Source organism: Myodes glareolus, chromosome X (genome assembly GCF_982192425.1).
Source record: "Myodes glareolus chromosome X, mMyoGla1.1, whole genome shotgun sequence".
Lineage (NCBI taxonomy): Eukaryota > Metazoa > Chordata > Mammalia > Rodentia > Cricetidae > Myodes > Myodes glareolus.
The window spans coordinates 27,494,785-27,516,580 of NC_142053.1; the positions used below are offsets into that span (position 1 = coordinate 27,494,785).

At 37.8% G+C, this 21,796-nt stretch overlaps 1 protein-coding gene across 3 annotated transcripts in view; it reads left to right on the top strand.

Moving 5' to 3' along the window:
- Wdr44 (WD repeat domain 44) overlaps positions 1 to 21,796 on the top strand; it is a 112,052-nt gene that overhangs the window by 84,699 nt on the left and 5,557 nt on the right. For 2 of the 3 annotated variants that reach the window (XM_048450380.3, XM_048450379.3), the window contains 7 exons: positions 4,357 to 4,470; positions 13,783 to 13,905; positions 16,374 to 16,565; positions 16,725 to 16,826; positions 17,162 to 17,277; positions 18,279 to 18,406; positions 19,845 to 19,979. In XM_048450380.3, coding sequence (XP_048306337.2) covers positions 4,357 to 4,470; positions 13,783 to 13,905; positions 16,374 to 16,565; positions 16,725 to 16,826; positions 17,162 to 17,277; positions 18,279 to 18,406; positions 19,845 to 19,979 — 910 coding nt within the window. Of the gene's footprint in view, positions 1 to 4,356; positions 4,471 to 13,782; positions 13,906 to 16,373; positions 16,566 to 16,724; positions 16,827 to 17,161; positions 17,278 to 18,278; positions 18,407 to 19,844; positions 19,980 to 21,796 lie in introns of those variants that run through there. The other variant, XM_048450381.3, reaches the window with a different exon arrangement.

Genomic DNA, 21,796 nt, shown 5'->3' on the forward strand with positions numbered 1-21,796 from the left:
GGACAGCCAAGGCTACACAGAAGAACCAAAAAAAAGTTTATTAAAAATATTGAGAGACCTGAGGACTGGAGGTAGAGTGCAAAAGTCAGTGAGAAGAAAATGCTTGTTTAAAAAATGAGATCTGGTGGTGATTAGGGGGCAGGGGCCTAGGCAGATGGTTAGGAATACTTGTCACTCTTATAGAGGACCTAGATTCAGTTTTCTCCACTGGCACAGTGGCTTACAACCATTCAGACTCCAGTGCCATGGGACCTAACACCCTCTTCTGGCCGCCAAGGCATCAGGCATTCACTTGGTATACATACATACACACATACATACATACATACACATACATACACATACATCATACATGTATGTAGGCAAAACACTCATATACGTAAAATAAAACAAATCTGTTTAAAAAAATTAAAGTGACCTGGAATCACTGTTAGGGGAAATGTGCTTAGAAGTTAATGAAAAATAAATAGTTATTAAGCAAGAATTTGACTTTTATGTAATAGGGCGAGACTATTAATGTTAGTTATATCTTTTATCGGGGCTCACTAGTCTGGTAGTAAAATTTGGGGAAGAAGTTGTTATCTAGTAGTGGTTGGTAAAAAGCTCAGAGGTCAATGTTCTGGTTTGCCTGCATGGTTCCTGTGAAGATGTTTTTATAAACTTTTAAGGATCTCTGTAGGGCTGGAGTTATAGTCTAGTATTAAGAACCAAGACCAGCTGGACTGGGACTGAAAAAGCATGGGATCAAACCGAACTCTCTGAACGTGGCGGACAATGAGGGCTGACTGAGAAGCCAAGGACAGTGGCACTGGGTTTTGATCCTACTGCATGGACTGGCTTTGTGGGAGCCTAATCTGTTTGGATGCACACCTTCCTGTACCTGGATGGAGGGGGGAGGACCTTGAACTTCCCACAGGGCAGGGCACCCTGACTGCTCTTTGGACTGAAGAGGGAGGGGAAAGGGGGTGGGGAGAAGGGGGAGAAAATGGGAGATAGGGAGGAGGTGAAAATTTTTTAATAATAATGATAATAATAAAAGAAAAAATATAAAAAATATATTAAAAAAGAAGTAAAAAAAAGAACCCTTGTCCAGCATTCATGGGACCCTGGATTCCATCCGTAGCACTCACAATCACAATCCAGTATAGACAAATAATGTCATCGCATTTTTCTACCCCATGGCTACTGTTCTAGTTCAAGCTCTCGTTTTCTCTACATTTTATTACTTTGATGATTTTATTATTAAAATGTAATTGCATTATTTAACCCCCATTCCTTTTCCTTCTCCCCCCCACACACGCACACACATTGCTTCCTTTCAAATTCCTGGCCTCTTTTTGTTTTCTCTCCTCTGTCCCTCCTATGTTCCCTCCCTCCCCCTCCCTCTCTTATATATGCACACAGGTAAATAAATTAATATAACCTACTGAGTATGGTTAGTGTTGCTTATGTCTACATGAATTCAGTGTTGAACACTTGTTATTGTATAAGCGGTTAAGGGGGCTTATCCCTTGAGAGAAGACTATTTCTCCCTCAGTCATTATCTATTAGTTGCCTATAGTTCTTTGTCCTGTGGTAGGGTCCCATGACATTTCCCACTTCCTCATTGCTTGTCTTTTGGTGTTGTCTTTTTTCACATCTTGTTTAGGGAGCCATAAAGTAGAGGTATCATGAATGAAGCGTCTCTGTCATTTTTAGGAGACACAATCTCACATCAGATATCCTGGTCCTCTGGCTCTTAAAATCTTTCTGCTCCTTCTTCCTCAATGTTTCCTAAGTCTTTTTTTTTAACATAAATAAATTCTTTTCTTTTGGGGGGGGCAGTCTCACTATGTAGCCCTGGTTGGTCTGAAACTTGCTGTGTAAACAGGGCTGGCCTTGAAATCATGGAGAGTCAACCTGCCTCTCCAGTGCTAGGATTAAAGGTACGTGACACCATACCTGATCTTTTCCTAAAATGGGCAAAGTGTATTATTTTGGCTTTTTTAGAATCAGGATACCTGGTTTGTACTCATCAAGTTCTCATATGTAAAATACAATTAATAACTATCTCTCTGATTTGTGTATCATTCACTTAGACAACATTTTAAAACATTTTTTTTCTTGGGTTTTTTTTTTTGAGACAAGGTTTCTTTGTGTATCTCTAGCTGTCCTAGAACTAGCTCTGTAGACCAGACTGGCCTCAAAATCACATAGATCAGCCTGTCTCTGCCTCCTGAGTGCTGGGATTAAAGATGTATACCACCACTGTACAGCAACATTTAAAATTTTTGTTTATAATGAGGGTAAACTTTGACTTAATTTTTTTTGTAGCCCACGCTAGCCTCAAACTTGCTATACACTGCATACTTTATATAGCTAAGAGATGACCTTGCACTGCTGATTCTCCTGCCCTCACCTTCTGAGTTTTGGGGGTTATAGGCATTCACTACCATGCCTGGATTATGTTGTGCTGGGCACTAAGTCCAGGTTTCCTAAGTCTTAGAAGTAAGAGTTGTGTTGTGGGTATAGCCATCATGACTATACACCATATGATCAGTTTTCTCTGCATTTGGACCTGTTATGATTTTCTATAATGGTCTCTGCTATTGTAAATAGAAGCTTCTTTGGTGAAGGCTGTAAGTTACACTTATCTGTAGGTATAAGGGTAAGTATTTAGAATGCAATTAAAAATTATGCTGGTTTAGTAAAGTGGCAGCAGTAGCTTCTTTTCTAAGATCCATGACCTCACTAGTCCCAGGTAGTAGCTAGGTTTCTAATAGCGGGCATGAATTCCCTCCTGTTGAGTAGGCCTTAAATCCAATTATAGTTGTTGGTTATTGCCAGGATATGATTGCCACTGTTACAGTCTTAGAATACTTATTGTTGTGGTTTCTGGGCTTCTCAGATTGTTTGTCTCCCTTGCATAGCCTTGTCCTAAACTATGAAAGTTAGTCCTCAGTGAAGAAACTTTCAAGTGAAACCCAGCTCAGATCTTTCAAGACTTGTACTTTAAGCCAAGCACTCATTCTTTAAGTTATTGTTCTTCCTGCCTCCATTTGCTTCATCCAAACAGTTTTTGACATTGCTCAGTTTTCTTTGAAAGTTCCAGTAAGATCATTTACTTTTTTCCCTTTCAGAATTCTATATTGGTTCTCCATGGCTTTATACCACCAAGACTTTTGAACTACAAGGTTGAGATCCTTCATAAAATGGTCTCATCTTTGTACTTGGTAGTTCTGTGAACTTTTGTCTCCATCCTCGTCCTACTCACTCTTTCCTAAACATAAAATTCTTAGCTGGTGCTCCATATTTTCTTTCACACTACATGCTCTAAATCAGTTGAAAGAAGAGTTAGATAACAGCTGGGTATTGGTGGCACTTGCCTTTAATCCTAGCACACCAGAAGCAGAGGCAGGTGGATCTTTGTGAAGTTGAGGCCAGCCTGGTCTACAGAGAAGTTCCAGGACAACCAGGGCTGTACACAGAACCCTATCTCAAAAGACCAATAAAAGAAGAGTTGGATAACTTTTAATCTACCTTGATTCTCTTGTACACAGGTTGCTTTGTGACCTTCAAATGTTTATTTGGACCTACAAATAGTCTTTATAGTGTTAATATCTATTTCAATGAGTTGCTAGGATTCATTCAGATGATGGATACACAAAGCATGCACTAACTAAATTTTGGCATGCATGTATAGCATTATTTTCTACACACCTCTGTAAAATAGCAGAAACCTAACTAAAAATGGCTAAATAGGAAGTGAGTCTAGAGGCAAGGTTCCTTGTGGTGGGTTATCTCAGTAGTATCATCAGGGGCACAGAGTGCCACCAGTTTTCTGCTTTTTACTCTCTTTTATCTTGAACCGTTCCTGCCTTATGGTCGTAAAAAGACAAGTACTGTATTAAATGTCACATGGATACAGCAATGTTCAAGGGCAAAAAATGGGAAAGTCTCTTAAGGGAGCTCTGTTGAACACACCCTGTGGCTAAACTAGTCATCCTTGGGAAATGGAGTAAGCTAATTCTAAATTGGTTTAGCCTAGTCATGACTCAACCCCTTGAGCTGGCCCTACTTCTCCTGAAGAAATAGATGCTAGAAAAAGGACAAAGAAAGGGCTCTTTTAGAAAGAAGAAAGACTATGATAGCAAGGTATAATAGCCCCAGAAATAATTCTTCTTTGTTACTGCATGGAGAGAAAGAAAGGTGGTAAGTAGTAAATCAGCATAAACAGGGGAGTCTGCTTTGGGTGGCTTGAAATTTCAATTGGGCATCATACAAATTGATGAGAGAACAGGTGGGTGGGAAAAAAAAGAAGTTTTTGTTTTGATAGCACTACATCTCAGCTTTAAAGTTTGTTTTATATCTAACTAGGTATGTAGCGGAACTGACGAAGACCCAGATGACAAAAATGCACCATTTCGGCAACGGCCATTTTGCAAATATAAAGGACATACTGCTGATCTCCTTGATCTTTCGTGGTCTAAAGTAAGAAATTATTGTTTGAATTAAGCATCAATTCTGTGTGACTTTAACATTAGAATTTAAAAATGTTTTATTTGTATGCTTATTATACTAGAAGGCTGTCAACTTTGTGAAAGTTATGTATAAACTAATCTGAGTTCTAAAAAGAGGAATTTAAAGTGTTCTTTTTTGAACATTGGGGCATCCATCTTCAGCCTATAGGCCCATAGTATCTGGCAGACTTTTCTGCGAAGCAGAGAATTTGGAAGACTATTTTGTCTATATTACCAGTTTGTCAGTCACTTTCTTCTGTGTCCTGTAGAATGCCTGGCAGACTCTTTCATGAAGCAGGAAGCCTGAAGGGCTATCTTACCTTCTTTAGCCAAGTTAAGTAGTCATTTTTCTGTGGGTCCTGCGTGTCCAGTTTATATAGCATACCACCAAGCAGTCCAAGAAAGAATAGTTTCTTGCCCAAATGACTAGCCTTGTCACATTGAAGGCAAATTCCATAACAAGTTTCTTTGATGCCCTTCAGCCTCTCTGAAGTAATTGGTGCTGCCAGAAGCAGATATGTCTCACTGTTGAGAAAAGTCTAAGTTCTTAAATCCTTTTAAATGCCATATTCTCTATGTCTTTGAAAGGTTGAAGATTAACTAAAATATATCTCTGTGTATCTAGAAAAACCTAACTAACCTACTACAAGTTTGACTATTATAAATGACTATCTATTAATCTGTAATTTTTAATTTTATATTACATTTTTAAATGAGCTGTATAAATATAGTACCTTAAACAAGAGTAGAAATACACATATAACAAAATTGACCTTAATTTTGTATCAATAAATGAAGATCCATAACAATGCAAAGTGTATATCTTTATATCATATCCCCCCCTTTTTTAGAAAGAGATTGACTGTGATCATTTAACCATCTATAATCAACCCTCTTTAAATGAAAATAAACATTTATAAACAATCATTTTGGGAATTTGTATATTGTTTTCTCCCAACTGTTTCCTGTTGTTTGTTGGGTAAAGTATTTTTAGGCTTCACAGAGACTTTCAGAGGGGTCTTTTTCCATCAAACAACATTAGTCTGGAAGGAACCCACAGGTTCCTATCCTCTGTGGAAACAAAAGCAAAACCTCTTTTTCAAAATAACATAACCTTAGACTCAAAATTTGAAATTAAGATACTTTTAAAATAATTATGTTGGTTTAGCTTAGCAGCTTGTACAATGAAACGTTTTTCTGTACTTAGCCCATCCACAGTCAAAAAATTAGAAGAAAACACAATATACATAATCCAGACTCTGTGTATTTTCCATCTTTATGTGGCTTATTTTTTAACTCTATTACTTTTTAATACTCATTTTATTGTCTTTCCTCTTTTCATCTATGACTGTATTCTTGTCTATACTCTTTCTCTTCTCTCTCCCAAGTCTACATGCATTTTTAAACACACTATGATACAATCAGAGGTTTATTTTTGTCTGAATCTATCATTATTGTGTATCTGTAATCATTTTCTGACCAGGAGCCCACCTTTTTTTTAATGCTAAGTGGGTGTGGTTAGGACCAATTCCGCAGTTCTGCCTGTTTGCTCCGCCCAGTCCAACATGGCAGAGGCATGTTCACCACCTATGTGAACCATGCTCACCACCACAGCTCCAGGGATGCAGTGGGTCTATGTTGCCTTTAAGCAAATAGTATCATGCTGCTCACAAACCCCATTTAAGTTCATGATCTCTTGAAAGAACCAGAGCTGTCTGTCCCTGCTGCCAGCATGAACCAAGAAGCCAACCAGTTTTTGCTGGTAATGCTGAGTCAGGAAACCTTTTCTTAAAGGAGCTGTGTCTCTGCTTGCTACCAGCAAGCAGAACCTATCCGGGAAAAAAAAAAGCAACTACCAAGGAGCTGTGCTTGGCTCCCATTTTTGTGGGTCTAGAAGCCAATTTTTTAAAGCTTTTTTAGGTTTTATGTGGATCCATGCCCTAGACATTTTGTAAACAGAGGCTGCTTGTTCATCTCCCAGATACCCAGACCCAAATAACTTAACAAATGTCATATTCACAAAATAGATATGACTTCAGCTACAAAGATCAAGTCTGGTCTTTCTTTAAGCCTGCTTTAAGGCTAACTTGCTACCTTCATGCAATTATTTATTTTTCATTAAATGTTCATTTTGTGATTCTCTCTGATAGAGTAGTAGTATAACTGCAGTAAAGGGACAATTTTGCCACTGAATACCTCAATAGTTTTCTAAAAAAATTAAGATGTCTCAAATTTTAAATAAGGTGTTTAAATATGAAACACCTTGGCATATTTTGCCTTGGTTTTCTGAGACCGGGTTTCTCAGTAGCTATGGAGCCAGTCCTGGAACTCACTCTGTAGAACAGGCTGGGCCTCTAACTCCACAGAGATCTGCCCGCCTCTGCCTCCCAAGGCTGGGATTAAAGGTGTGCGCCACTACTGCCTGTTCACCTTAGCATTTTTGCTTTATACCTTAAAATTTGTCAGTAATCAGTATCTAAATACATTTAAAATTTAAGAGAGAAAATAATATTTGAATACCATGACTTGAGAAAAATGAACTGTATTAACTAAACAATAATACCAGAGATACAAATGGTACACATATATTTTAATTATGTCAGAAAAACCTTGTGTGGCACAGAGATATTAATGGTATATTTTTGTAAACTAAATCAAGCTGCACCTGAACTCTGCACCTGAACTTCTGTTTGCTTACCTGTTTGTCGCTTTGTTCGTTTCCTTGATACTGAGTCTCTGTAGCTGAGGGTGGGCTTACACTCATTCTGTGACTAGGTCAACTTCACACTCACTGTGATCCTCCTACCTCTGCCTCTGCCCCCTGCCTCTGTCTGCTAAGTACCAGGATTATAGGCTTCCATCAACATCCCATGCTATGTACTACCTCTGAGTTATTCCATTTGTGAATTGCTGATTCCCGTTAGGTGTTCTTGGTGTTTTATATCTGCCATAGTCAATCTCTCTCTCTCTCTTCCTCTCTCTCTCCCTGTTTCTCTCTTTCTCTCTCTATTTCTCTCTGGTGGTCTGCTCTTTAAACCAAATACCTTGAAAACTTGAGGACCTCAAAATTTTACAGTAAAAAAGAAAAGCACACATCATAATCACAGCACTGATAGGAGGAGACACATAGAACCATGTGACTCTCTCTCTGGTAAGTCAGCCTAACCAGCTTGGAAAATTCTAGACCAGTGAAAGACCCTGTCTCATAAAATAAGTTGCGGCACCTGAGGAACAACACCTAATGTTATCCTCTGACCTCCACATGCATGTATGCACACATTTACATGTACATACATGAACACAAAGAGGAACAGAGAGAGCCCTTTTTAAAAAAAATATTTTGAAATTTTGTTTTTCAAATTTTAAAATTACATTTATTTATTTATATATGTGCACTTGTGTGTACACGTTTGTGCATGTGTGCCAAGGTGTGCATATGGAAGCCAGAGAACAAGTGGGAGTCAGTTCTCTCCTAACATGTGTGTTCCAGTAATTAAACTCAGATCAAAAGACTTAACAGCAAACATCTTTAACCTCTGAGCCATCTTGATGGCCCAAGAACTTTTTTATATAGGAATAAATAGGTTTGTGTCAGATAGTTTTTATACTTTAATTGACATATGACAATTATACATATTAATGAAGTATGATATAATATATGTATATAAAAATCATGATTAAAAATCAGGTAATTGATATCTCTACCTCCTTAAAGATTTATCATTTTATATTTAGTGCCTTCAAACTCCTCTTTTCTAGTTATTTATAAAATCTGCAATAAACTGTTATAAATTACAGACACCATCCTGTACTATGGAATTCTAGAATTTATTCCTCTTACCTAATTGCATTTTGATGCAACATTAAAGAGACTCAGCAGGTTGTCTCTGTCTCTCTCTTCCTCTCACTCTCTCCCCCCCATTAATAATGATAGTCAAAGATGTCAATTCAAGGGGAAGTAACTGGGGGCACAGGAGGAGCTGTGGCAGGAAGGAACATAGGAGGCTTTGGAGAGAGGAAAGGAAAAGAGGGAAGTGGTGGAATTATATCTTAATTAAAATAAAAAAATAAACCAAGTTTCTAAAACAACTGCCTACTAGATATTCTGTATTTCAGATTCACTCAAAACAGACTCTGGAGACAGACTCCCAGCATTCATATTCTAACTACTTTGCCCCTTGTAGTTGTGGGAGATTTGGCCACTTTCCTTAACTTTACTATACTGCACCTACAAAATAGGCATAGTAAAAGTAGCTTCTTTGCAGAGTTGTAGGGAAAGATTAACTGAGTAAATGCAAAGCACTTCCATAGGGCTAGAGAGATGGCTTAACAGTTAAGAACACTTGCTGCTTTTGCAGAGTACCTGGGTTCCATTTCCACCACCCACATGGTGGCTCAAAACCATCTGCTTCTCCAATTCTAAAGGATCCAACAGCCTCGTATTGCCTCCATGGGCACCAGATATGCATGCAGTACTCATACATTTAAATGGCAAAACACCCATACACATAAAATAAATCTTAAAAAACAAAACCAAACAAAAAATACTTACTTAGAACACAGTAAATGCTCAGTTAATATTACCTGCAAATGGGACTGGGGATATGGCTCAGCAGTTAAGAATGAGTACTGCTCCTCATGAAGAGGACCCAAGTTTGGTTCTCAACATCTGCATGGGGCAGTTTACAACTGTCTATAACTCCAGCTCCAAGGAGATACAATACCTTTGTTCTCCGTGAGCAACTACACTTAACATTCAAATAACTCCCTACACACATATGTAATTAAAAATAGAGAAATAAGAACATTATCTATTATTGCTGAGTCCTAACGTCTTCCTCGGGGGAGGGGGTGAAAAGGCATACCGTCAGCAGACACAGACGCCAGGAGTCAGGTAGAAGGCTCACAGCAGACTTGTTTATTTAACAGTGAGGAAAAGCTTGTATACCCTCCCAGCACCCAGGCCTTCTGATCCCTTGACAGTTGACAGCTCATGCTCATCTCTCATTGGCTAGGCAAATCAGTACCTCTGACAGTGCTTGTTACTAGGCACTCAGGAAACACTGCTTGGTTGCTCCTTATTGGCTAGGCACTGACAGGACCTTTGACAGGTTCAGGCAAACTCCAGGTTGGCTCCTTTTGACCTAATAGGCCTTACCTTCCTCCTACAATCTATGAATGTGCCAATTAGAGGATTTTAGGCAGCAAGGTCACCAAACTTAAGTATTTTGTGTGTATTCTCTATTTGTGTTATCAAAACAGATAAGGTCACTGATGTTTATCAAGGAGTTGAAAAAGGAGATGTATATAAGTTAAGGAACATGCTGACAGGCTTGTCACTATGAAGTAGGGAGTTGTCTTTAGAACAGTACTCTCTCACCCCATTCCCATGTCACAATAGCTTATCACCTTACAGAAGCTAGCATACAAAAATTGAAAATGCTGAATATATTGCAAAGATTTAAGAATCATAAATACATCCTTTCCTGCATTCTTTACAAATGTTGTATGTCAATGAAATATATTTAGTATCAGTCTGTATACTTGTCTTATGACTGGTGCCAGTTTGTAAGCTGAGACTTCCGGATTCTTGATATTATGAATACTATTCATACAAAGATACATAAGGAAAATAAGGGTATAAAACTGAAAATTTTGTCATAGTTATTCACATTAGTGAGTGTGTGTGTGTGTGTGTGTGTGTGTGTGTGTGTGTGTGTGTGTGTGTGCGCGCATATGTGCATTGGGGCAGGGCAGAAGACAGTCTTAGGTGTTGCTCCTTAGGCAGCATTTAACCTTTGTTTTATGTCCAGATACATTTATTGGGCTGGTTCCCACTCATCATGAACAAGGTGTCTTTGATGCTGCTTCCTCCTGAAGGAGCATCCTTCTGTCAGCCTTTCCTGACAATGAAAATGAGTATTGAGTTGTTTCACTGAATCCTTTCTTCAGCTGTCATACCAGATTTTTAATTTTTGAGATTATATCATTTCCCTGTTTCTCTCTTCCCTCTGAATTCTCCCATGTACCACCCCCCTTCTTGCTCTTTTTCAAAGTCATGGCTTCTTTTTTTTATTGTTATTACATTCTTTCTGTGCATGTATGTTTGCATTTTCCTAAACACATAAATACAACCAGCTTAATATAATATAATGTTACTTGTATGTTATGTTTTCAGAACTGACCATTTGGTATTCGATAACAAATTGGTGTGCTTTTCACTGGGAAAGACCTAACTGCTGCTGTCTTAATTACTTATACTGTGAAGAGACACCATAACCAAGGAAGCTTATAAAAGAAAGCATTTAATTGGGGGTTCGCTTACAGTTTCAGAGGGTGAGTCCATGATCACCATGACAGGGAACATGGCAGCAGGCAGGAAGTCATGACATTGGAGCAGTAACTGGGAGTTAACATATTGAGATAAGAGAGAATTAGTTGGGAATGGCTTGGGCTTTTAAAACCTGAAAGTCTACTCCTTAGTGATACGCCTGCCTTCTCCAACAAGGTCACACCTCCTTATCCTTCCCAAACAATTCCTTCAACTATGGATCAAGCATTCAAATACATGGTCCTGTAGGGTCTATTATCATTCAAACCACCAAAGATTTCTAGATCTTATTTACAATAAGAGTCTAATCTGTTAAAAGATAGCAGCCAAATCTTACTTTACTGTTATTTCTCTCCAGTGTCTATCAGAATCTTTGTTTGTAATGAGTTTTCTATTTTTTAAATACTTGTTTTATGGCAGCTAACACAATATTAGAGTAAAAAATCCCATGTAGGAAAGATCCTTTTGGCTTTTCGAGACAGGGTTTCTCTGTATCTTTGGAGCCTGTCCTGGAACTAGCTCTTGTAGACCAGGCTGGCCTCGAACTCACAGAGATCTTCCTGCTTCTACCTTCCGAGTAAGGTGATTAAAGGGCTGCACCATCACCTCCTGGCAGGATCTTTTCATTCCATCTAAAGATTATAAGTCTAGTTACATACAGAATTTCAGTTTAATATACTTTATGTGACTCCAAAGTTCAGCAATGAGTTGAAGAAAGTATTTCAGGGCTAGAGAGATGGCTCAGCAGTTAATAGCACTGGCTCCTCTTCCCAAGAACCTAGGTTCAATTCCCAGCATCCACATGATGGCTTACAACTATATGTTCCAGTTCCATGAGATCCAGCACCCTCTTCTGGCCTTTTTGAGCACCACATATGTGCATGGTATACAGTCATACATGTAGACAAAACATTCATACACATAAAAAAATTAAAGAAATTAATTTTATTTAGTAAGAATTTATTGAACAAAAATTCTTGGCATAGTAGAATAAAATTGGCATGTCTTTAGCACATTCATTTAATATTTTAAGAATATATTCATATGTCATATTCTTAAAGTAAGAGCTGAATAAAGCTAAATTTTATTTGAGTTGGTTTGGTTGGTTGCTTAGTTGGCTTATTTAAATGCTAATCGTATACTTTGCTACTGAGCTACACCCGCAGCTCTGAAGAAGGCTAGTTTTCAGGAGCACTGGACCATAAGTTTAGTGCCATTAATCAACTAGAAAATTAGAATGCAAACTATATATGTTAAAACTTTTCTGGAATTGAATTATCTTTGAAAGTAAAAATAATTATTAGATACCCCCAGAGTCTATTATAGATCTTCCAAATTTCTCCTCCTTTTTTCTGCTTTATTTCTCAATACTGAGAGTCAGTCCTAGAGTCTTGCGTGTTCTTTCCCACCACATGTGCTCCAAAGATTTATTTTAGTAATAAGGTATAGTATCTATTTAAAGATAGGTATTTTAAATGTGTTTTATAGAGTAGCTCATTACAGTTATATAGCCAAATAAATATTTGCAATTAGTCTTTCTGCTTTTTTATATTTATTTATTTATTTATTATGTATACAATATTCTTTCGGCGTGTATGCCTGAAGGTCAGAAGAGTGCACCAGACCTCATTTCGGATGGTTGTGAGCCACCATGTGGTTGCTGGGAATTGAACTCAGAACCTTCAGAAGAGCAGGCAATGCTCTTAACCGCTGAGTCATCTCTCCAGCCCTCTGCTTATTTTTTTATGATTTTTTGAAGACAAGGTCTCTTGTAGCCAGGCTATCCTAAAACTTACTCTGTAGCTAAGGATGACTTTGAATTCCTGATTCTCTTGCCTCCACATCCCCAAAATTACAAGTATGAGCTGTCACACAGATAAAGATTAAGTGTCCGTAATTACTTTGAGCAAATGACAAAGCATTTTGGTGCTTTTCTGCACTCTGGAAAGCATGGTCAGGGCCTAGACCTAGAGTCAGAGCACCTGCTCTTAAGCCCTAGCTGTAGGCTGTGTGATCTTAGGCAAGTTCTTTTTCTATGCTCCACTGTTCTCAGTTGTCACAAAGGATGAAAAGAATCTGCCTACCTTACAGAGTTTCTATAGTGCTAAGAACAAAGCTTTTAGCCAACTATATGTACTCGATAAATGTTATTACTACCTTGATTTGTTGATCGTCTTAGACATTTCAAAAAATACTAGAGTCCCTTTGAGTTTCCTCATTCAGTGTAATATATAGTTCCACCCTTTACAGAGATGAGTTTTAAAAGTTATTGGGCTTTTCCAGCTGTGTGCTTTTGGTGGGTAGGTGTTTGCTTCCAGGGTAATTGGTCAAATACAATGCCCAAGTCAGTTAGCCTACTTCTTCCAGCTCAGAAAATTCTATGATATCTTCTGAGAAACTTGACAGCTTCTGTTCTCTAATTTTCCTGCCTAGCGTGTGACAGGAGCACAATAACTTTTCATTTCTTGCTGCATTACAGAGTAATATTTTTGAAGACATTTTAAGTGACAACTAAGATCCATGTAAGTTAGAATTCACCTGCAGTTTTGGTGTGAAGAATAGCTAAACTAAAATAATCAAATTAGTAGATACCATATATTCATAGCTAAGTTTGAACATGTGCAGGTTAAAATAGCTCAAGTGTTCCTTAATACTCTGCTTATACCTGGCATACTTCCTATCATACATCATAAGATTCATAGTAATGTAACAACAGGCAATGCTGAACTGTCTTAAACTCAGTGAAATACACTAGATACTAGTTTGAGAAAATAATACATTTTCCAAGTGAATTGAAATAGTCATGTTCTTTGTGATGCTGCATATAGCAATAACATAGTATATAAAACTAAAAACTGGAAAATATAAAACTGTGATTCTAGTTAAATTTTATTGTATAAGTAGTGTTTTAATATATACAGTAATAAAGTACTGATGTCATTTTCTCCATAGAACTACTTTCTGCTCTCTTCTTCCATGGATAAAACAGTCAGGTTATGGCACATTTCTAGAAGAGAATGCCTTTGCTGTTTTCAACATATAGATTTTGTCACTGCCATCGCTTTCCATCCAAGAGTAAGTAACCATTCACTCTTTGTCATGAGATGAAGGAATTTGATTTCTGTGGAGAACAGTTAGGACTACAGGATAAAAAAATCATTATTGGCCACATAACTGAAAACAAATTAGTGTCACATTTTACTTTAAAAATGTGAAGGGAGCTGGATGTTGTAACACAGTCCCTGCACTTGGGAGGCTGACACACATGAATCTCTGTGAGTTTGAGGCCAGCCTAGTCTATAGAGTAAGTTTTCAAACAGCCAAGGCTGATTAGGGAGACCATGTCTCAAAAACTGGGGAAAGGGACTGAGAATGTAGCTTAGTAAGGTATTTGTTTAGCAAGCAGGAAGCTCTGCGTTTAGTTGTCAGTACTCAAAAACTGGGTGTGGTGACACATGCCTGTCCTCACAGTTCTGGGAAGGTAGTGACTGAAAGGTCAGAAGTTCACGGTCACTTTCCACTACACAGGGAGTTTGAGGCCAATCCGGGATACTTAAGAAGACCCTGCCAATCAATCAGTCAGTGGTTGGAAAAGAAATATTCTATTAATTTATATTACAAGTGGGGAATTATATTCTAAATACAGTAGTAAAAAGTTATCACAAATCCTTAATAGCTCATGAACTATAAATAACAATATACACTACATATGGAAGATATTAGAGAAAGTGATAGAAAATAGAAGCTAAAAATGGTAGTGCATGTCTGTAATCCCAGCTCTCTTTAAACTGAGGATCACTAGTTTAAGACAGGCTGGCCTATATGATAAGACGTTGTGTCTAAAAGGAGGAAACAATAGGTGTAAAATGGTAATGGTAAGTACATAGGTGAGAATTGTGGAAGGGGGACAAAGTACAAAAGACTGAAATAGGTAGCGACCACATTTCATTATATAATATCCTAAATTAATAGGCTCTTGAAACATTGTTAATGAATATTTTGTGTGTGTGTTTTATGTGTGTATGCTTACGTGCATGTGTGTGCACTCACGTGTATACATGTGCACATGGGGGTACACTTACCATTGTATTCACTTGCGGGGGCTAAAGTCAACCTTGAATTATCTTCCTCTGTGACACTCTACCTTATTTTTTTAATAACTAATGAATTTTTATTGTTTTATGTATATGGATATTTTATATGTATATCTATGTACCTGTACCACATGAGAGGCTTCAGCAGTGAATTAAGTGTCTAATATGAAGAAAATGTCCTGATTATTAATATGTAATCCTTGTGTTTGTGGGGGGTGGTACCTTCTCATATTATCTTTTGTGTGTGTGTGTGTGTGTGTGTGTGTGTGTGTGTGTGTGTGTGTGTGTGTGTACCTTCTCATATTATCTTTTGAGAAAGAGTTTCTCACTTAATCTGGAACTTACTCATTTGGCCAGACTTGTTGGCCAGGGAATTCTAGGGGGTCTACCTTTCTCTGACCCCCAACACTAAAGTTACTAATGTGTGCCATTGCCATGTATGTGGGTGCTGGGGATCCAAACTCTTGTCCTCACACTTTACCAACTGAGCCATCTCCCTAGCCCCTAATAAGTAATTATCACATTATCAGAATTTAGCCCAGCTGAGTGATAGGACTAGTGTCATTTAGAGAGGACTTTTCAACCCTGACTCTACTGACATTGTTTGTTATGGGGGAGGGATGAATGTCCTGTCTGTATATTGTAGGATGCTTAGTAGCACTTCTGGCCTCTATTTACAGTGGTAACATTCTCCCCTACACCAGACTATGACAATCAGAAATGTCTGCTGACATTGCTGTATGCCTAGGATAGAGTCAGTTTCTCTAGATATAGAACTCCTCCTAGTCTGTAATTCAGTATCAGAGTTCCTAAAAAGCAAGTTCAATTTGTAACTGGCATTAACCTGGTATCCCAATATTACACATGTCCCTGAGACATGTATGGCATAAGATAGTGTTTCCCAAAGCATACCCAAAGAAAATCCAGGGTGAAGAAAATTAAAAAGCCACTACCCACTTTACCCCCCTTTTGGAGATTCAAAAAATACAAGTTAACAGAGAATCCTATAAAGTTTTTACAATCCAGAATTTTTTAAACTTAATTGATTGTAGAATATTTTTTCATGTGATGCTTACTCAGACATTTCTATTAACAGCCATACTTTGGAAAAACAGTTTAAGGATATGATAAAGTGATTCGAATTCTGTTTCTCCAACATGAAATCTGACATTTTTAATTGTTGTCATTTTTAGTACACAAAATGGTGCTTGCTTGAAGGCTAATTCTTTGTGGCTAGGTGTAAATGTAGTTCACTGATAGAGTACTTGTTTTTATGCATGAGGCCCTGACTTGACTCCCTAGTTCCCAGCCTTCAAAAGAAAAAGCAGTAATAATTACTTTTCAAATAAGATTTCATTTTAGATTATTATTTCTAATCTTTTATTTTATTAATTGGCTGAACTTTCCCTGATGTGAACATAAAAGCATTCTCTCTTGCCACCTTTTTAGGATGACAGGTATTTTCTCAGTGGGTCATTGGACGGAAAGCTCCGCCTATGGAACATACCTGACAAAAAAGTGGCTTTATGGAATGAAGTAGATGGTCAGACAAAATTGATCACAGCTGCCAACTTCTGTCAGAATGGCAAATATGCAGTAATTGGGACGTATGATGGTAGATGTATTTTCTATGATACAGAGGTAAGAACCTTGTGGTTTTAGACAAGTAATTTCTACCCTCTGGCCTTTAACTGCCTTTTCTGTAAAATAGGGCAAAAATGGTAATATCTGAGACTTAGAGCAAATGATCCTTGAGGTTTCTTCTAATTCTGATATTTTTAATTTATGATTTTGTTTTAGCATTTGAAATACCATACACAAATACATGTACGATCTACTAGACGGCGCAACAAGATTGGAAGAAAAATTACTGGCATTGAACCTTTACCTGGAGAAAATAAGGTACTATGGTATTCAAAACCATCTCTCTCCACACTGTGTATTGTTTCTTGAAAGATAGTTTTAGTATCTGAGCAATAACATAGGGGAACACTGCTGTTTGTAGTTTTGCTGTTTATTTGCTTGGTGTTTAACACCTTTTGATGTTATGACTTAATTTATATTAAAAGATGAATTTTTTAAGCTTCTTTTAAACGGAATTTCCTTTGTGTAGCCCAGCTGTCCTGGCTGTAGACCAGACTAGGCTGGCCTCGAACTCACAGCTGGGATTAAAGGCGTGTGCCCCTACAATCTAGCAAAAGATGATATTTTTAACTTTGCTTTTGGTTTGCTTTTAGATATTGGTAACCTCAAATGACTCCAGAATCAGACTATATGATCTCAGAGACCTATCACTGTCCATGAAGTATAAGGGTTATGTCAATAGCAGCAGCCAGATCAAAGCAAGTTTCAGGTAAATTGGCATTGGGAAATTCCCAAAAATATGGCATTTCTTCACTCCCTGTTTTTCATTATATAAGGTTTTAAGTCTATATGTTTTTATAATCATATCACACGCTATCATCATACAGTGTTTACTTTGTCTACCTGAATGGTAGGTAAGAAAACTATCCCTCTTTTGCAAATAAAGAAAGCAAAACCCAGAACATTTAATAATTGGCCAAAAATCATAGTTGTCAGAAACATTCGAGCTTAGAAGATTCTTAGTTCCAGAATATTTGCTTCTCAACTTTCATGTAAGCTTTTAAGAGGCACCCCACCCCACCCCCCCACCACTACATACATACTGTCTTTTTAGGTGCAGGAGCTAAGAAAGTATTTTATCACCCTAAAGTACCTTGTCATTATACCTTTACTTGTCATTATTATTTCAGTTCTTAATTTGGGATCTGTGAGCTCTCCTGAAATAGGATTACCTGCCTAGCTTTTCTTCTTTCAAATTCTGCTATCAACTTTTCTCAAAAAATTAGTTCTTCTTGAAGTACCTAGTAATTACCCAGCCATTCAACTGGTGAACTATCCTTTAAGTCACTAGTTCTCGTTCTCCTAGAGTGAATTAATCAACATCACAGTTATCAGGACTTTGATGAAAATACTAATGCTGATCATGGTTAGCATAATGAAGCCCAGGGTTGGGTGCTCAGCACTAATAATGTTCAAAAACTGAACAGCAGGTTACATCCCTATGTCTGAAAAGATTAGCCTAGTTATCACAAGAGATAGTATAGTCATTATAACAGTGCTAGAACAAGTAAGTAGCAATGAGCAACAGCACCAAAAAAGCCTGGCTCTGAATCAAACCACCTTCGGAATCTTCAGAATAAGAAGATGGCTCGAGTTTTCAACAGTCTCCCTCAGGTGTTGTTTTAGATATTTTAAATTAGGAAGCACTGATAGAAGGAAACCTTGATATTTTTTTCTGTTTATTTTTTGACCTGTCCTGCTCAAATATAGCCATGACTTTACTTACCTCGTTAGCGGTTCAGAAGATAAATATGTTTATATCTGGAGTACTTACCATGACCTAAGCAAGTTTACTTCAGTCAGGAGAGATCGTAATGACTTCTGGGAAGGTATTAAAGGTAAGCAAATGCAGCTTACTTATATGTATGTGCCTTATTATAAAGGAGTAGAGATTTGTTGTGACTGCACTATGCTGGAAACATAGATGGACATACTTATGTCTCTCCACTATGCCAGAATTTATAGAATTACAATAAACTCACAAGTTACAACAGTTTTGTTGGCTGCAATTTCCCAAGAAGTCCCAGTCTTCTTTGATAGCTGATCTTTGACCAACACAGGCTCTCTTATCTCAATTCTTAAGAATTGTTACTTGTGTCTGGGTAGTGTGGGAGGTGTAGTTCAGCACACGACACTGTGCAAGTGTAGAGGCCAGAGAACAGCTCTGTGGAGCCAGTGCTCTCCTTCCCCTGTGGGTTTTAGGATCAAACTCAGGTCTCTAGGCTTGTGTCACAAGAACCTTTACCAACTGAGCCATCTTGCTGGCCCTTTCGTTCCTATCTTAATTACTAATATTACGTTTCAAATCACACATTGCACATGATACAGTAATTAGTAGCTTATAGAGTGGGTACCAAAGGGTTAAAGAAGTCACAGAGTTCAAGGAAGCTTTCCTGGGGCAGAGGCAGAATGATGCAAAGAGAGTCACTGAGGCAGTTAGATAAGACATTATCTAACACAACTGAAGAGCTTCCGGAAGCTCAACAGAGCCACCCACAGCCAAACTATGAAAATACTGAACTGAAAAACAGGTGGCAGGCAGGCAATTCAAGTGGGACATTCCAGCAGGGGGACTGAGCTGAGCTTAAACTCACAGGACGATTAGAAGTTCTCTGTTTCTGACATAGACCAGGTTGTCAGATAGCAGTTCACTGCATTTGTAACCACTGTCATTAAAGTGATAGGTTCTATCTTTTTATAGGGTCCAGATGAGAGTATCCCACCTTTTGATATGTTCACTAAGTTCTGGGGCCCATTTTTTTCTCTGATAAAGTTTTAATAGGCCTAATTTACTTTGATGAGTTTGTAGGTGTTACCCTTGTAGCTTTAATAAGGTATCAGTCTGTGCTTGTAGTTGGTGCTGGACGGGTGATGGTGTCTGTGTGTACAAATGAGATGTAAAGTCATCCTGCCTCTGCATTTCTATTCAAAATGTAGTCAAATACTGCTTTGTAAGATGGAGCCATCTAGAGCAAGACTTGGAGAAACTTGGAGCAAGGCATAGCTTGATCTTCAAGACATATTCTCAGTTTAGCAATTATAACTCATTGTATTTCAATAGCAAACTATTTCAGTTATCTGTACCAAAAAAGAATTTTTTTTGGCCTAAAATTTGAAAAATATGGAAACAGAACCTATATGAGATAGTTTGTTAAAAAATACTTCTGGGTTTTAAATTAGTCTTATATATTTTAAAAGATCTTTTTCATATTCTCATTTTTTGTCCTCATGTTTAGTATAAAATTTCTCAGTTATCCTGAAATAATTTTTTCCCAGCACATAATGCAGTTGTTACATCAGCCATCTTTGCTCCAAACCCGAGTTTGATGTTATCCCTGGATATACAAACTGAAAAATTAGAAGGGACTGATAAAAGTGAAGATGCTGAAGTTTTGGATAGCACGTCTACTGGTAGGTACCTATATTTTATTTGTCCTGTTTTTTTCTAGCCCCTGGTGGTAAGATTTTCATGCACATAAAAAACATTTCTTGTGGACAATGTAACAGTTGTTAGATACCCATTTCTGAACATTCCAATAACATGTTTCTTGAAAGTTTTACACCTTTAAATTCCTCTAGAAATTTTGGAAAATTGGGAGTTCAGCATTTTTGCAGGCAGCGTTCTCTGAAGAGAAATCAAAATGAGACCAGCAAGGTTGCTTAGCTGGTAAAGGTCCCTGCTGCCAAGCCTGACTCCTGAGTTCAATCCCCAGGACCCACATGGTAGAGGGAGAGAGTACTCTGACCTACTAACAATATTGTCACATGCACCCCGAGGGATAAGTGATAGAATCAGAAATTTAAATGAAAACAAAACTTTATAAATACAACTTTAATCTTCTTCTTCTAGACAAAGATAGCAGAGACTCTAAGGGCTTTATTTAATGTTGTGTTGTCAGTGCCTAGAGCAGTGTTTGCCTGCTTTTAGTCAGTGCTTAATAATTGTTTGCTGCCTGAATTAATGATTCAAATGAAAGCAAGATTCTTCTGCTTTCTACGGATGCCTACCATCTTGAAATAGGGGGCTGGAGAGATGGCTCAGAGATTAAGAGCATTGGTTGCTCTTCCAGAGGTCCTGAGTTCAATTCCCAGCAACCACATGGTGGTCACAACCATCTATAATGAGATCTGGTGTCCTGGCACACATGTAGGTCACTGTATACATAATAAATAAAATCTCTTTAAAAAAGAAAATAGGTAGCTATTCACACACCTGCAATTTTGTGTCATCCTTAGCATTTGCACTGAGAATGAGTGGTAATTTCAGTTAGTTATTTATTTACTTATTTGTTTTGAGACAGGCTCTCACTGTGTAGCCCAGCTGGCCTAGAGCTTACTTTGTAGACAAGGCTGGTCTTGAGTTCACAGAGATCTGCCTGTCTAAGCCTCCCAAGTACTGTAATCAATTTCATGTAAGCAGAGACTGCTCGTTCGTTTCCTAGCGACCCAGATCTGAATAATCAAACAGAAACTATATTAATTACAACACTGTTTAGCCAATAGCTTAAATGTATTCCTAGCTAACTCTTACATCTTAAATTAACCCATTCCTATTAATCTGTGTATCACAATGAGGCTGTGGTGGCTTACCAGGTAAGGTTCTGACGTCTTCCTCCTTTAGCAGCTACATGGCATCTCTTTGATTCCGCCACTCTCAATATATTTTTGTTTGGTTTTCCCCACCTAGTTCTATTCTCTCCTGCCATAGGCCTTAGCAACTTTTTTATTAACCAATGGTAATAAAACATTTTCATAGCATACAGAGGGGAATCCCACATCAATTTTAGGTATTTAAAATGCTTAGAAGAGGAAGTGAAAGGAAACTGTCAAAAGGAAGAGTGATTGTATGAAGCTATCATAAAAATGTTCTGTACTTGTCCTTAAGAATGTGGTTAAGAGCATGTGCATGTGAACCAGTTTTTAGAGAAAATAAGCTTGTATTAGGAAAAGCAGTGATAGAAATACTTCCTTAAACATTTTTGCACACTATAGACAGACCTTTTAGAGAGCCATAAAATCACAGCAATAAATAGGATGCACAGAAGGGGCTTTTGTTTTATTTTGTTTTTGTTTTTGTCTTTGTCTTTCGCGACAGGGTTTCTTCCTGTATCCCTGACTGTCCTGGAACTCACTTTGTTGGCCAGGATGACCTCATAGAGATCTGCCTTCCTGAATGCTGGGGTTAAAGGTGTGCACCCCCACACCTGGCTTCAGAGGGAGTTTCTTAA